Raw genomic sequence first — 17,594 nt, forward strand, 5'->3', positions numbered from 1 at the left:
GTAATTAGTTTGGATCACAGACACCCCCATGTCACATACGCCTTCTTGCCGAGGGGAGAATCAACAGCATGGTTCATCTTAGTTGTATGAATTTATGACAAGTAGGCACACATTACAAGAGGATTTTTTTTTTTTACCTTTTATTGCTTTGAAATTGCTGCATCTCCTTATATCCATTAAAAGGAAGAGCTGGTTCCTAAGACAAGAATCTGCTAAAAACAAAAGGCAGGAGACCTCAAAGAAGGATGGAATGACCCCCAACAGGATATCTACTGGAAAAAATAAAATGAACACGAAGGGCCCCATAAGGGGAAGGGAACTCTAGACTGATGACTTGGACTTAACACAGGGCTTGGTTTTCACAGGGCAGGTAGCTAAGGATGAAAGCCGCTCTTGACACATACACAATGGGACAGGCATGTGATCAGAAAAAATGGCTGAGAATCTGAATACAAACTAAAGAGATGTATCCCTAAGAACGTGAACATGGAACCCCCTTTATGAGTATGACTCTGAGAAGAAGTACTGCAGCCTTGGCAAGAATCTGCATTGGCTCCAGTGGTTGAAGAGCTGTAGCATCTAAACGGAAGCTCATATAAGTATAGAATGACCAGGGCTGGACATGATGCTGGGAAGAAGACCTCTCCTTTGATTCCTACTACATCTCAGGGAACTACTACCAGGCCAACAGTGGTACCAGTTTCATAGTGGGCCACCTCTTCTTCAGCACAATAGTGTATGGCAGTCATAAAAGAGTAGCAAAAGTAGGGGCATGTCAGCACACTGATCATTTCCCTTTCCCCAAGGTAGTTTGAGGCAGGCCTGATCTATTTAGACTAAGTTAGCCCCTGAGATTCATGGAAAATTTGAGGTGAAGGATTTCCTACAGATCAGGATAAAAGAGAGCTTCTACAATTAATTGGAATATCTAAAGAGAGGTAACTTTATTTTCACTCTTCGTCTTTGCCAAGCTACTTTACTTATACAAGCAATAGGGTTCACTGGAAATGTGCATGGTATGTGGGTTTGAGGCTGAAACCTTGGTGCCTGATATTTAAAATGCCAGAATTACGTATTCCACCTTTTGCATTAAGTTCAGACTAAGGTTGTTGAGGAGTCCCAGGGTGGTGCAAACAATTAACTCACTCAGCCACGAATCAAAAGTTTGGAGGTTCGAATCCAACAAGAGATTCCTTAGAAGAAAAGCCTGGCAATCTACATCTGAAAAATCGACCATCGAAAACCTGATCCACAGTTCTACTCTGCCACACATAGGGTCACCATGATTCAGGATCAACTCCCCAGCAACTGGTAAGGTTGATGAATTCAGAAAAGTGCTCATCTAGAAGTTTTCCAGATTATGAAAACGATTGAAAAGTAAAATGGAAGAAAAATGGATTTGTTCCTGTAGGTTTTATCTATGAACAATCCACTGATCTCTTCATTTTTATAGTTAAGATGCTATATACAGGAGGCTATAACTCATTCTCAAATAGTAGACCACAACAGTAGCTCATGTGTTAACCTAATAAGATAAAACAGCAGAATTTGAGATTTGACCAATCCATTTTCTAAGAGAGCACAGATCTTACTTGATTTCAGAGACTGGGGTATCAACAACAGGTGTAACTACAAGGTATTACCAGAGAAAGATATAACGGTAAGAGAAATTTTGTCCAAAGATGTTAGGAGGAAAAGGGAGATTCCCCCAGCACAAAATCAGATCAGGGCCCTCAAAAGGTTCCAAAAGTACAGGGAAACACGGATGGAATTGGGCTACATACAGTCGTGTCATAAGTAAAACATTACAATTGAATCCATTCAGATAAACATTAAGCATTATCTAGTGATGAAATTTCTCATTGCTTTATTGTTGATACTGTCCAAAACATCCTGGAATTTTGTCCAGATTCAACAGTTATAATTTCAAGACACTTCCTGGAATTTTGTCCAGATTCAACAGTTATAATTTCAAGACACTATAGCTTTGAATAACAAATGAGAGGAACAGGAACATGAAGAACCACGAAAATGTTGGAAAAGGCTTATCGCTTATAGACGGTTTACCTCTGATAGACCTGGCTACAATTTATTCCCTGTCAAAGAAAATAACTCTCCATTTCAGAAGTTGAATACAACTTGGCAATTTATTTAACTTGTATATGACTTCTTGAAGTTTATTAATACATACCATTTGTTTGTTTATTTCTTTTTGCATTTCCCAATTCAGAATCAGGTACACATTTTATTAATACATTATTTATAAATGATCAGAGAAAGGGAACAAAAAATTCAAATTAAGAGATTTCCTACTTCACTTATTTTTCCAAATAAATCTTTTTAAGTGAAGAAAGCTCTTCATTTTTATAAATCCCCTAGTTTGGGGTCTGTATGTAAAGTCCTTACTAATTTTAGCATATTATATGCCCAACCATTCTTTACTGGAGTTCCTGGAGAAGTACCAGTAACAAAGCTAGGAAAACTGAAGTATATGTAGCCATAATTCTTTTTTTCTTAATGACCTTGAGACTGGAGAAAAATTGTTTTTCTTTATACTATGAAAGAAGTTTATCGAGATTATGAATTTAAACAGCCTTTGGTGGCACAGTGGTTAAAGCACTCAGCTGCTAACTGAAAAATCAGTGGTTCGAATCCACCAGCCCTCTGTGGGAGAAAAATATGGCAATCTGCTTCCATAAAGATTTACAGCCTTAGAAACCTTATGAGGCAGTTCTACTCTCTCCTTTAGGGTCACTGTAAGTAGGAATTGGCTGCAGTGGGTTTGGTGTGGCTTATCCCCACCTCATACAGACTATGCCTGAGTGAAAGGAAAAATATATACTAAATGCCCAGGGAATATGCAAGTAGCCACCTGCCCCCACCAAGAGAAACTTCTATCCGTTCAGAAAAGGCACAAGCAGTCAGAAGGAATTCGGGACAAGTGCCTCAGGCTGTATACCAAGAAAATAGTCTTGTTTTTCTTCTCTACTTTTAGAATATATCCTTTCCTAGATTGGCTCAAAGGTTAAACACTTGGCTGCTACCAAAAAGTTTAGCAATTAGAACCCACCCAGCAGCTCCACAGGAAAAAGACCTGGCAATCTGCTCCCATAAAAATTACAGCCTAGAAAATCCTATGGGGTAGGGTTTTCTGCTCCGTCACATGGGATTATTTAAAAAAAAAAAACCAAACCCAGTGCAATCGAGTCAATTCTGACTCATCACGACCCTATAGGACAGAGTAGAACTGCCCCATAGAGTTTCCAAGGAGCACCTGGCAGATTTGAAATGCTGACCCTTTGGTTAGCAGCTGTAGCACTTAACCACTATGCCGCCAGGGCTTCCATGGGATTATAAGGAGTCAAAAATCAACTCCTTGGCACCTAACAACAATAACAGATAATAAGAGCCACTTCACAGTACACCTTCCCCCTCACCTCTACTTCCAACGATTTACAGAGCTAGGGGAAATCAAGCTCAAAATTTGCAAGTTATTATATGATCCATCGATATAGGCAAAGATTTTGGTTTCTGTATGCAATTTATATATCAGATAGGCCTTCCAGACTCCTCAGATATATATACATTTGCCTTGATATTGTATTCTACACCCTGAGGAATTTTGAAGCCCTCCCCTATATTTTTGCAGCTAACTAGGAAGCTATTCTGATTGCTTATATATCTTATCTATATATATCTTGTACCTGTTCTTTCATTTTATAAACAAGCCAAACTCATTGCCGTCAAGTAGATTCTGACTCATAGAGACCCTGTAGGACAGAGTAGAACTGCCCCATAGGGTTTCCAAGGAGCGGCTGGTGGATTTGAACCACCAACCTTTTGGTTAGCTGCCAAGCTCTTAACCACTGTGCCCCCAAGGCTCCTTCATCTTATAGTCACTCCAAATGTGAGACTCAGCCTCTCCCCTGTGATTTCCACAAATTAAAAAGACTCATATACAATGGCTTAAACTGGGTGTTGTGGTGGTTGTTGTTAAAAAAAAAAAAAAAATTCAGCCCTGAACTCATGGTGACCTTGTGCACAACAGAAGAAAACGCGAGGTGTACCCACCTGTGGGGTCGTGGGTACATGAGATTTATTATACTATCCTCTTCACATTTAATTATACTTGAAGTTTTTCATGATAAATTTTTGTAAACTAAAACAGAAATGAGTCATATGTTGAGTATTTACATAAGCAGACTTATGGAAACCTTTGTGGGGAAGGGGGAGATATGTATAGAGAAAGAATAAATAGGACATCACACAAGCAAACATCTGAAAATTGTCCATAAGTCAGCCCTGTTCTTAAAGGTCCTGCCAGCCACCCTACCACAAGTGGCTTCTCTTTGCTAGATAACCCTGGGTGCTTCCCAACTTTTGTTCATTTTACTGACTACTCCTTACCCACCCCAGTGCCACTGGGCCTTCAGATTCCTTATACTTTTTCATGAAGAGCAGTTACCCCATTTGCTATTCCCAAGATGCTCAAGTGGTAAAAAGTTCTTTCTTTTATTCTATCCATCCTTCTCAGTAGTACTTCTGGGTATAACCACCAAAGCTAATTCCGTTATATTTTTAAGTACAATCATCTCATTATTTTGTGTTACTATAAACCCTGTGCTGTAGTGGCTAAGTGCTATGGCTGCTAACCAAAAGGCTGGCAGTTCGAATCCACCAGCTGCTCCTTGGAAACTCTTTGGGGCAGTTCTACTCTGTCCTATAGGGTCACTATGAGCTGGAATTGACTCAATGGCAATAGGGTTTTATCACAGGATGGGCTCAAGCGTAGCAATGATTGTAAGGATGATGCAGGACCAGGCAGTGTTTCATTCTGTTGTACATAGGGTCACTATGAGTAGGAACTGACTCGATGGGGCTTAACAACAACAATGTCACACATATAGAAGAGTCATTGCCAGATCATCCCTTTGATAATGTAGTACCACATATTATTTTTAGGGTCATCTCTTTGAATAAGTTATTGCTCTCAGCTTTTTAAAAGAGAATTTTAGAATAGTCCTGATAATAAAAAAAAAAAATTTTATACATTAGATAAATTCCTTTATCCCTGAAGATAGCTGTCATCACAACTGCCAATCTATAAATGTTCAGATTATAAAAGTATTCCCTGACCTCCTTGCTGTCAATAACTATTTTTGACATGTCTTCATAGCACTTTAACTTTCTCATACTTTTCATTCTCATCCGTGTTTTCTAAGTCAGAACTTTTAAATGAGCCAAGGTTCTCTAAAGCACGTGACTAATCATTAATTTAATGAGTCTTATTATTTATTAGTATACCTACTTACCAACTCATAGCACTATATTTCCCTGCATATATTGGTAAAAGCCACATTTAGTCTCAAACTTCTTTTGCCACCATTAACTGATCTTTTTCCTGCTTTTTTACCTTTTGTTGCTAAATCTCAACTGATCCACAAATTTCTCTTCAACTCTGGGTTTTACAGCCACATTAGATATACATTGCTGGCTGAGTTTTTTTGTCATAAGAATTGTAATTTATTGAACCATAATAACAGTGTCCTCTAAAATAGTCATTCCCCTGCCAATCCTCACCAATTTACATACTTTTCCATTCCCATAAATTTGCTTTCTAATTACCTCATGTGGATGATCAGAATTCTAATTCATTGCACTGCTACGGTCAAAATCAGAGGCATAAATTCTGATACATTTGTGATTTTTTTAAGCCAAAAGAACCTGCCATAGGATTCTTCCAGGTAGTCTTACTGATTCCCCAAGTCTTGGCTAAAGCCCTCTGTGTGTTACTCAAGTAACCCCCTCTGAGTGTTACCATAGCACAAAATATGTACACTACCGGAGTACATATCACACTCCATTGTATTATTTATCTGTCTCCAGCATTAGACTGTAAGTGTGATGAGGGCAAGAACCACGTGGTCTTGTTCTCTGATGAATCAGCAGTATAAACCACTATGCCTGAACCATATGAGATGTCTAATACGTATTCGGGATGTTCTTATCACTTTGAATTACATTGAGGCTGTGATATCCTTCCCAAGAAAGGATTTCAGTACATACAATTACTGTGCCTATCATAGTTTTATGAAGAAGTCACTTCTCTCCCAAGACCCTGAAGGAAATTTAAATTCATGAAACAAACAAACAAAAAAAGTAAGATGGAGGACACACACATTATCAGAATGCAGAGGGGAAGATCAGAGGTTTCAGTATATGAAAAGATTACTCTAAAGTTTTTACTTTTTCTATTTTGTTGTGTGTAGGTTAGTTCAAGCTCACAATCCCAACCCATTGCTCACAATATATTTTCCAAAAGAAAATAAATTATAATTTTTCTTAGTTTCCAGAAAGAGATCTGATAGTGGAGCCCAGGTGGAGTAGTGGTTAAGAGCTCAGCTGCTAACCAAAATGTTGGCAGTTCAAATCCACCAGGTACTCCTTGGAAACCCTATGGGGCAGTTCTCCTCTGTCCTATAGGGTCACTATGAGTTGGAACTGACATGACGGCACCTAACTATAACAACAAGCTAGTCCGTCTTTTACAATGCAACTGAAATACTGACCCATTGACAATGAAAAATGATGGCAGCAAGAGAAATAACTTTCTCTTATTACACTTACCATGTACCAAGACCTGTGCTAGGTATTTTACATACATTCTATTATTTCATTCTCTTAACAAAACCATAAGATAGGTATTAGTATCTTCACTGTATAGAAGAGAAACCTGAGATTTAGAAAGGTTAGTAACTTGCCCAAGTTCACCCTTCCACAGCACTTTTATATACTTCCATTGTTGTACATACCACATGCATTTAATTTGTTTACATGTGTCTCTAAGCTGTGAGCAGCTCATGCTTAGCTGAGAATCTGACATTCAGTAGGTAGTCAATGAACATTTGGAATCCTTAGTTAATTGTCAAATGTTTAAACCTTTGTTATTACTTGTAGGTTTTTTATAGGCAAGAGGGTCACAGCAACAGTGAAGTCATTGAAACACAGAAACCTCAAGCAGTAGTACCACTCCCTGATGCAGGAGTCTACATTATTGAAGTCCGAGCATACAGTGAAGGAGGTGATGGAACGGCTAGTTCCCAAATCAGAGTACCATCATATTCAGGTAAGTTGTGACAATCAATGACGCCGAGATTGTATAACCTCAGCAAAACTGAGGGGATTGTTTGCATGGTTCAGAAATTTTGAAAGGATTCTCTGATTTCTTTATTATACGCTGGCTAACATGAATCATGGTAGCCTGCCCATAATTGCTAAATTTCTACAAATCTATGTAGGATATGGTATATCGTTAGAATGTCCTTATTTGTCAAATTCCCTAGGCCATTCTGGTCTCAAGTAGTACCATTTTGCTGGTCATTTGGATTTTTCAATAAACTGATCATGTACTAGTTTAACATTCATACTTCTCTATAGTCTTGATTACTTTATTGTTAGATTATGGAAGATGTACAGAAAAGTTTAAAGAGAATGCTTTTAAAAATTAAAATTTAGTCATTTTTATTGATTTCAAGACATGATGAAATTTATTGAGCATCACTGTTATTGTTATTAGGTATATAATTGTTTGCTGTTTCTGAGCCCTCACTATGTATCAGACACAATAATAAATGCTTTACCTATGTTATTTATTTAATCTTTGTAGGAATCATATATGAAGTAGGTGGCATTATTCCTGTTTTGCAGAAAAAATTTAAATAACTTGCTTACGATCATACCATTACTAAGTGGCAAAGCCAGGATTCAAACCTGGTACAGTTGCAGTTTGAACTGACCAGTAGCCCTAGGACAGAAAAGACCTGGTAATCTTCCCCCCTAAAGATTATAGCTTAGGAAACCCTATGGGGCAGTTCTACTCTGTTGTATAGGGTCACAATGCATTGAAATTGACTCAATGGCCCACAACAAGATGCTTGTTGTCTCCAAGGCTACGTATCTTCACTACTACCATCATTATTCACAAAGCAAAAGAAAATTGATTAAAGAAAGAGGGGTTTTAGAAATTTGGAAGACAATAACCATTTCATCAAGGGAATCAAAAATGGAAGCAAAAGGTGTAATTGGATATACAAATATCTTAGGAAGTAGATTTCAAAAAGCTTAAAGAAAATAAGAGTGTTTCCATGGTCAAAAACTACAAAAGGGAAAAAATAACTCAAGAGAAATAGAACATCCTGAAAAGTAGCAACAAAAAAATTTAAACCAAAATTACCGTTGAACCCAAAGAGAAAAAAAAAAAAAAATAGGAAAGCATTGAATGAAATCTGGCAGATGAGCTCAGATTTTAAAGACTATGGAGGAAAAAGATAATTGAAAGGGCAATTAACCAAAGTTAAAAATCAGGTTGTGGGTGCAAAAGTCTAAAAGTGTGTTGGGAAGGCAAAAATTTAGAATAAGTCATAACTACAGAAAAGTTCATTAAAAAATTTAAATGTGTTTCTATAACCATGTTCACAACATGTAGAACAAGAACGGGAAAAGAAGCTCACTATTAAGTCAAACAGTATCATCTTAAATCATAGCAAGAAGGCAATTCAGTTCTTGTTTTGGTTCATCTTCTCCATAAGAAATAATTACACTCAAATTGAAAGGGGTAAATAAATCATGATTAATAAAGAATTGAAATTTAAGATGAATGAAATTCAAAATAAATGAATGATAAATCAAAAAGCGCCTGGTGACTTATATATGTAGACTCTAGGTCTCAAATTATATTACAAAGTAGGGAATGACTTTTTAGATAAAATTATAGAATCACTGTCCTGATATCTGAGTAATAGTTAATAACATCTAAGCAGTTAGTTAATAATATTTATAATTGTTTATATTGTATACTCATTTCCATAAAAATTATCTCATTTGATATTTTTTATACCCAGCGAACAAACCAGGAAAAATGTAATCAGCCCAATTTCTTGATGAAAAAAGTGAAGCTTAAACGTTTACCCAAAATCACATAACTACTAAGTATGTATGTGGGAGGACTTGAACTAAAACCCATCTTCACAGCCTTAGTCCACTCTCTTTCACTACAACCTTGCTGAAATGAGAAGATAAATAGCGTTTTGATAGCATCTTGATTTTAAATAATGGGGAGAGGGATAAAATAATGTAAACTACATACGAGTGAGCCTGATACTTGTCTCTGATTTTAAAATATATATATTATTACACATGTGATTGTCAGTACTTAGAAAGAAGTTCATGATCAAGAGGAACTGTAATTGAACACAATTAAAGAGAACGTTGACACACTGTGTTAAATGTAGCTGATGTCACTGAACAATTTGTGTGGAAATCGTCAAATGGGAACCTAATCTGCTGTGTAAACTTTCACCAGAAATTCAATAAAATATCGTTAAAAAAAAAGAGGAACTGTCATTAATCAGCTCTTTCAGCTGGAAAAAAAAAAAAAAAGGTACTTGCAGGCCAAGTTTCTCTCCTTTCCCGTTGCTAGTTACTAGACTGGAAACTAGCATTTCCGCATCAGGAAATGATACTATATGGATATATATGCTGGTTATGAAGGTATTAGGTAAATTTTCATTAAAAGGTTTTTAATACGAATTTAATCAGTGGGTAATGGTGAGCGTTAATTATCTGTTGAGCAATCATTCCCAAGTAGAATTGTCAACCTAAAGGAGGTCTCCAATGATATCCTATAGGGCTCTGTATACAGCCCTGTCTTGTTCAAAATATGAATTAACTTGGACTAAAACCCAGAGACAGTGTTTATAAATATTTCTGATGGCACAAAATGAGATGGAAAGCAAATATAGTAGAAAAAAGAATATGATAGACTGAAATTTTGAGGAAAAGCTATTGACACAATAATTGATAAATGGTATATTCTTCAATTAAAAACACAAGATGAGATAAAGGACGTTATTGGGACCATTAGTGAAATTTGAAAAAAGTGTGTAAGTTAAATAATACTATTATATCAACATTAATTTCCTAAATTTTTATATACGATCATGTTCTTATTTTTATATAAGAAAATGTTCTTATTTTTAAGAAACACATTGAAGTATCGAGGGATAAATGGACATAAAGTCTGCAGCTTACTTTCAAAAGCTGCAGGAAATATATGTTTTTCAAGAGAAAGAATAATAAAGCTAGAGTAATAAAATGTTAACATCTGAGAAATCTGGGTGAATTCCTTCTTATAACTTTTTGGTACATCTAAAATTATTTCAAAATCAAAAGTAAAGAATAAAACATAAGAATTCTAATTTTCTCAAAAATTCAGGTAAAAAGAACTAAGGATTTAAATATGTGTGGCCGCAGAAAACCTTAATACACTTTATGATTCATTTATAAAAGTATAGTTTCAAGAACAAGAGAGGTAGGAATGTCTCTACATTTATTAGTGTACAACTGAACTGACTCGGATGTGGATATTAAATTTTTAAGAGCATCTTGAGAGACAAAAGATTATTGGTGAAAAGTGAACAAGATGATGGTTCTCCTCTTTGCTTGCTTCATAAGTCTCAAATTTCTAATGATAATAATAATACAGCCAACATATACTAAGCACTGATCAATTTCCTGGCATTACCCTAGGTGTTTTGCATATATTATCTCATTTTATCCTTCCAGCAACCCCATGAGTTAGGTACTTCATTATCCTCAGACCCCTTAAGGTACCTTTTAACACAATCAGATTCTAAAGTATCATCTGAATAAAGTCAGCCCCAAGTTTGTAAGTACTTATAAAGACTTGAATTCTCTCATTTATATTTTAATTAGCTTGTAACTTCTATTCCATGAAAAAAAGAAAAAGGGCAATTTCTGTGTTATAGCTAACAAGATTTTGGCTAATGCAACTCATTTCCTGAACTTCAATAAATTAGGATTCCATGGTATTGTATACCTTAAACCAAAACAAATAGCAGAAGCCCTGGTGGTGCAGGGTTTTAAGAGCTTGGCTGCTAATGAAAAGGTCAGCAGTTCAAGTCCACCAGCTGCTCTACCTTGTTGTTGTTAGGTGTCATCGAGTTGGTTCCGGCTCATAGCAACCTTACGTACAACAGAACAAAACACTGCCAGATCCTGCGCCATCCTCACAATCTTTGTCACTCTTGAGTCCATTGTTTGCGGCCACTGTGTCAATCCATTTAATTCAGGGTCTTCCTCTTTTTTGATGACGCTTTACCAAGCATGACGTCCTTCTCCAGGGACTGGTCCCTCCTGATAACATGCCCAAAATATGTGAGATGAAGTCTCACTGTCCTCGCTTTTAATGAGCATTCTGGCTGTACTTTTTCCAAGACAGATTTGTTCATTCTTCTAGCAGTCCATGGTATTTTCAATATTCTTTGCCAACACTGTAATTCAAAGGCATGAATTCTTCTTCAATCTTCCTTATTCATTGTAGAGCTTTCACATGCATATATTGTTTTTGTCAGGTGCTGTCGAGTCAGTTCCAACTCATAGCGACCCCTATGTACCGTAGAACAAAACACTGCCAAGTCGTGTGCCATCCTCGCAATCATTGTTATGCTTGAGCCCATTGTTGCAGCCGCTGTGTCAGTCCATCTGCTTGAGGGTCTTCCTCTTTTTCACTGACCTAGTTTTTTACACTCTACCAAGCATGATGTCATTCTCCAGAGACTGATCCGTCCTGTTAAAATGTCCAAAGTACGTGAGACATCCTTGCTTCTAAGGAGCATTCTGGCTGTACTTCTTCCAAGACAGATTTGTTTGCTCTTCTGGCAGTCCATGGTATATTCAATATTCTTCACCAACACCACAACTCAAAGGCTCAATTCTTCTTTGGTCTTCCTTATTCATCATCCAGCTTTCATATGCATGTGAGGCAATTGAAAACACAATGGCTTGGGTCAGGCACACCTTAGTCCTTAAAGTGACATCTTTGCTTTTAAACACTGTATAGAGGCCTTTTGCAGCAGATTTGCCCAATACAATGAGTCGTTTGATTTCTTGACTGCTGCTTCTGTGGGTCACTGCCACTTCCTGTTTAACCAAACCCATTGCCGTCAAGTCGACTCCAACTCATAGTGACCCTACAGGACAGAATAGAACTGCCGCCACCAGAGTTTCCAAGGAGCGCCCAGTGGATTTGAACTGTCAATCCTTTGGTTAGCAGCTGTAGCACTTAACCGCTACACCGTTAGGGTTTCCGACTGCTCCTTAGACCCATATAATCTCAGCAATGGTTGGTTTCATCCCCAAGATCTCTCAAAAACCAAAAGCCTTAGAAGTTAAACAACTTTTCTTAAGTGAAAAAATACTAGTTAATTTTACAACTAAGTCTAGGACCTAGTTCAATGGTTTGTTTGGCTTTTGTTGTTGTTGCTGTTGATTTTTTTTTTGTTTTTAGCTATCCCAAACTAATGCGTTTTTGCTTTGTGAATTTTATGTGGGATTTGAGATAGAGACACTACTTAGCGTTCTGAAAGCGGAACGTTTTTGTAAAAGTGTCATGTAAGTTGATTCACCAAGGGCCCAGCTACTCACAAATAAATAGAAAAGATGTTTTCACGGTTTTTATTTATTAAGCATGCTCATACCTCTCTAGTGAGGCTTTTTCAATTTGCCTTTCTTATGGCTCACATGTGGCTACGCACATCGCAATAGCCCCCATTTTGTACAAGTGGAAAAAATTTAAACATTCTCCAATATGTTGATTAATAGGTTTTATTAGTGCATTAACTATAACATTTTTGAAAGAAAAGATTTGCTGTGTTTTTTGTGATTTACCAAACAAATGATCCTTCAGCTTTTAAGTAAACATCGGGAAAATAAACTGACTCATCTCTCTAAAGAAAATCACCAAAAAATCCCCTTAAACTCAATCTGGCCAGAGAAAATACATTGATTGAGGGATAATTCCGAAAGTCGGGTGCTATCATAACATTAGTAGTAGTAGTAGTAGTAGTATTAAGGTTTTAACCAAGGCCATTCCAACTGAATGTGGAAATTATAAAACAATATCATTAATATCACACGCAAGCAAAATTTTGCTGAAGATCATTCAAAAACAGCTGCAGCAGTATATCGACAGGGAACTGCCAGAAAGTTAGGCCAGTTTCAGAAGAAGACGTGGAACCAGGGATATCATTGCTGATGTCAGATGGACCCTGGCTGAGAGCAGAGAATACCAGAAGGATGTTTACCTGTGTTTTATTGACTACGCAAAGGCATTCGACTGTGTGGATCGTAACAAACTATGGATAACACTGCGAAGAACGGGGATTCCAGAGCACTTAATTGTGCTCATGAGGAACCTTCACATAGATCAAGAGGCAGTTGTTCAGACAGAACAAGGGGATACTGATTGGTTTAAAGTCAGGAAAGGTGTGCATCAGGGTTGTATTCTTTCACCATACCTATTCAATCTGTATGCTCAACAAATAATACGAGAAGCTGGACTCTATGAAGAAGAATGGGGCATCAGGATTGGAGGAAGACTCATTAACAACCTGTGTTATGCAGATGACACAACCTTGCTTGCTGAAAGGGAAGAGGACTTGAAGCACTTACTAATGAAGATCAAAGACCACAGCCTTCAGGATGGAAAACAAAAATCCTCACAACTGGACCAATGAGCAACATCATGATAAACGGAGAAAAGATTGAAGTTGTCAAGGATTTCATTTTACTTGGATCCACAATCAACGGCCATGGAAGCAGCAGTCAAGAAATCAAAAGATGCACTGCATTGGGTAAATCTGCTGCAAAGGACCTCTCTAAAGTGTCGAAGAGCAAAGATGTCACCTTGAAGACTAAGGTGCACCTGACCCAAGCCATGGTATTTTCAATCAAATCATATGCGTGTGAAAGCTGGACAATGAATAAGGAAGACCCAAAGAAGAATTGACACCTTTGAATTGTAGTGTTGGTGAAGGATATTGAACATACCATGGACAGCCAAAAGAGCAAACAAATCTGTCTTAGAAGAAGTACAACCAGAATGCTCCTTAGAAGCAAGAACGGCAAGACTGCGTCTTACATACTTTGGACGTGTTGTCAGGAGGCATCAGTCCCTGGAGAAGGACATCATACTTGGCAAAGTACAGGGTCAGTGGAAAGAAGAAAACCCCCAAAGAGGTGGATTGACACTTTGGCTACAACAATGAGCTCAAGCGTAACAACGATTGTAAGGATGGCTCCGGACAGGGCAGTGTTTCATTCTGTTGTGCATAGGGTCGCTATGAGTTGGAACCGACTCAAGGGCACCTAACAACAACAACAACAACAATACATAAAAACATCTGGTTCTACTAGTTCCTAGTTCAGTAGCTTTAAGTAAGTTAAAATCTTTCTAAACCCCTGATCCAGCATCTGCAACAGGGGAGATAAGTAATAGTACTTACTGTGTAGGAATGTTGTGAGGATCAAGTAAGATAATGTGTGTAAAGGGCTTATTACAGTGCAGGGCACATAATAAACATTCATTAAATATCAGTCATGATGATGATGCTTCAAAAGGCCTCTGTTAGTATCTAAAGGTAGTATCTAGTGGCTACGTGGAGGTACCATAACTACTTCTGACTAATCACTTCAGACCAGTCAGTGTTAACAAATGGCCACTTCAATACATTAATATTAACTGCATACATTGTTTTGTTCTCAAGAAGAGCTTCCTCTGGGTGTGAGTAAAAATGATAAAAGACCTCTTCCCTTTGCCAAGTGTGACATGGGAATACAGAATTCAAGTCTACTCAACTGAAACCGTTAAGTCGACCAAGAAACCAGTTTACTTTTTCATTATTAAATTGAACAATTAACTAAAGTAGTTAAGTTAGGAATACATGTTACCACCAGCTTTTTCTGATTATTTTTGCTCCATTTCCTGTACTATAAATCATACGAATTGCTTTTTCATGTTTGGAATTTGGGCGTTCCATTAGGGCATCATTGCTGAAAATCACACTAAATCCCCAGATTAGATGTGTGTGTTAGATATGACATAGCTCGGTGGCCTTCCCAACACAGTATTCCGGATACAATTCTGCCTTCTACACAACTCTAGGAGACCCAAGCAATGTCTGGTTTTGTAAGCATGAGCAACACTCTCATCAGAAACAGTCTCGCTTGTCTTAAATATCTAAAATCCACTCTTTCCCAGCCCAGGCCAAGCCAAAATAATTTGCTTCTCTTTTTTCACAGGTGGAAAAATCACAAGTGCCCAATCGACCCTCCACGCTCTATCTGCATCCTCATCATCAGTCACGTTGCTCTTGGCATTGATTATCCCTTCAACATCTTGGTGAAAACCATGGACTAGACTTCTTTCCTTTCCATCAGCTTGATAACAGCAGTGGATACAGTGTAGTGTAAGTGGAGAGACCGGACCCTGCGATGAGCTTTAAAACTTGGGACTACCCATGGTGCACTTACAAGACGTTGGGGGAAATATTACTTATCCATCATGTTTCTCTTTGGTTTTTGTAAATGGGGAGGACAGTTCTTGGTCCAATGAAAATATGCAGATTGTACGTAATGAATTTTTGTAAGCAAAGGTAATTTCTGTCAAATGTATGCTTTACTTTTTTAATATGTTGGAGTTTGATTTTATATCTGATGACTCTGATTGTGTGCCATCCATCTGTTAAGTAGTCTCTAGCAGATCAGTTTCAAACACAAATACAAAACTGAGAACGAAAAGTTTGCTTAAGATTCTGAGTCTAGCATTTTTCATTTTCCCTTCAGCTGACCATTCCAAGTTGACAAACCAGTGGGAGATATGAAAAATACTTCAGTTATGTGGTCCATTATAGGATAAGTACACAAAATATTTTCTGGAAAAATCCTGTGTGATTGCATAGCGAAATAGCAAGATTTGTCAATATGCTATTCTATATGCATCCCTAGAGCAAGTTATTAGGGTAGGGAATAAGCCATTTACGTTAGTGCAAGGTAAATAGAAAGTGAGTCCAAATGAATTTAAGTGCTGTTGTTTTTCATCGAGTACTATGTTACTTAGCTGCAGATATAGTAAATGTTTATTTTTAATAACAAAAGATCATTTAAAGTCACAAAAAAATATATGATTACTAAAAACTGTCAACAATGACATGCTGCCACAGGTGCTAACTTGAAAATGAAATGAATATGGGACAGAACTTTTCCATTTTCCCACTTCTGCCAAAACAGATGCTGAGTTAGGTCCAAGGTTTTCTTCTAATTGCAAGTAATTTTAAGGATGATAAAAATTCATTGTGCAAATACAGACATATATATATACATATAGTCTGTAGATTAAAATGATTCAGGCAAACAAATAATTTTTTATTTTTTAAAACCAGTCTATGCATCACCACTTCTAAAGTCTTACCAACTATTAAAATAAAGATGACCTCTTGGACAGTTTTTTAAGGAAAACTGTGGAAACATGGCTTCAGCACAGAGGCTCAGCTAGTCTAGCCAGCTGTGCACTACTTGATTCTCTGGCTTGGGAGGTGATCCCCATGTGCTATTTTGGGGAGTCAGCTTGTCCCTAAGAGATCCTAAGTAGTTGTTGGAAAGTGGGTTGAAAGTTTCTTAGAGATGATATCTTATGACAGTTCTAGCAAAAATGGAGAATGTGCCAAAGTTGGCCTTCCATCTATGAAGATGCCTGAAAGGGATAGTTACTGCAAAAAAAAAAAAAAAAAAACATAGACCAGAAAAGGGTCTGGGGAAACTAAGGTTTTCCAGTTAATGCTAATATGATGTCATAAAAGTAGTTTTGTTTTGTTTTATTTTTCTTTCAGATAATCTAAATGTGTTAATTCTATTTGTATCTTTAACAACAAGGAAAATTGAGACTGAGATCAAACTGCTGGCTCTAGAGGTTACTCACTGTGAATAAGAGAAGGGTTTGAAGCTTCTGCTCTGAACATCCTAAAAGATGACTTCAGAAGCACAACGTAACTATGTTGGTTACTAGTTCTATTGGGGGAAATTAAGTCCAAGACACCTTGAAACAAGCAAAAAATGATGTAAAAGACTATTTTAGTTGTCATATTTTAAAGTGCTATTCTGGCAAATATCTGAATATTTAATATTGTAAATAACAACAACCAGTTGGCCTTTCTCAACCATCTCCATTGGAGTGGCAGAGGCTGGACTTTGCAGAAAGAGGGATGGTAATCGTTTGGCTGGAAAAACTGGAGTTCTTGCCAAGTATGTTGTGGCTTGCAGAAGCAAATTTTGCATCTGAAGAAATAAAATGCATCAAGAATATAAACGAATGGGCAATAATCTTTACTTCATATCTGATGAATCAAACTATTTTCTTTATTTCCCTAGTGTTCTATACCAGACTCAGTAAAGGACTTTAAGGATCAAGTTATTACTAATACTCTTATAAAACACACCCCAGTAAAATATAATGTCAACAAACAGCAAATTCAAATCAACTAATATTTCCAACTAGTTGATGGATGGTACTTATCTGACAGAATATTTGCAAATCGAATGTCTGATGTTGTATTCTTACAGAAATCAGAGATATAGGATGTTTTATTCAACATGCACAGAATATGTATTTTGCATCTTAAACCTATTTTAAAAACAAGTTTTAAATGTTTATGTACTTATGTATTGCGTATTTGTTACTT

General features: G+C 37.0%; 1 protein-coding gene across 1 annotated transcript in view; it reads left to right on the forward strand.

The window, feature by feature from the left end:
* The window catches only part of CNTN5 (contactin 5), a 577,721-nt gene extending 562,458 nt beyond the window's left edge, over positions 1–15,263 (forward strand). Inside the window, exons 21-22 of the mRNA XM_064289547.1 lie at positions 6,958–7,126; positions 15,160–15,263. Of these exons, the coding sequence (XP_064145617.1) occupies positions 6,958–7,126; positions 15,160–15,263 (273 nt within the window). The remainder of the gene's footprint in view (positions 1–6,957; positions 7,127–15,159) is intronic.
* Positions 15,264–17,594: the final 2,331 nt, after the last annotated feature.

The sequence above is a fragment of the Loxodonta africana genome, chromosome 7 (assembly GCF_030014295.1).
Source record: "Loxodonta africana isolate mLoxAfr1 chromosome 7, mLoxAfr1.hap2, whole genome shotgun sequence".
NCBI classification, from domain to species: Eukaryota; Metazoa; Chordata; class Mammalia; order Proboscidea; family Elephantidae; genus Loxodonta; species Loxodonta africana.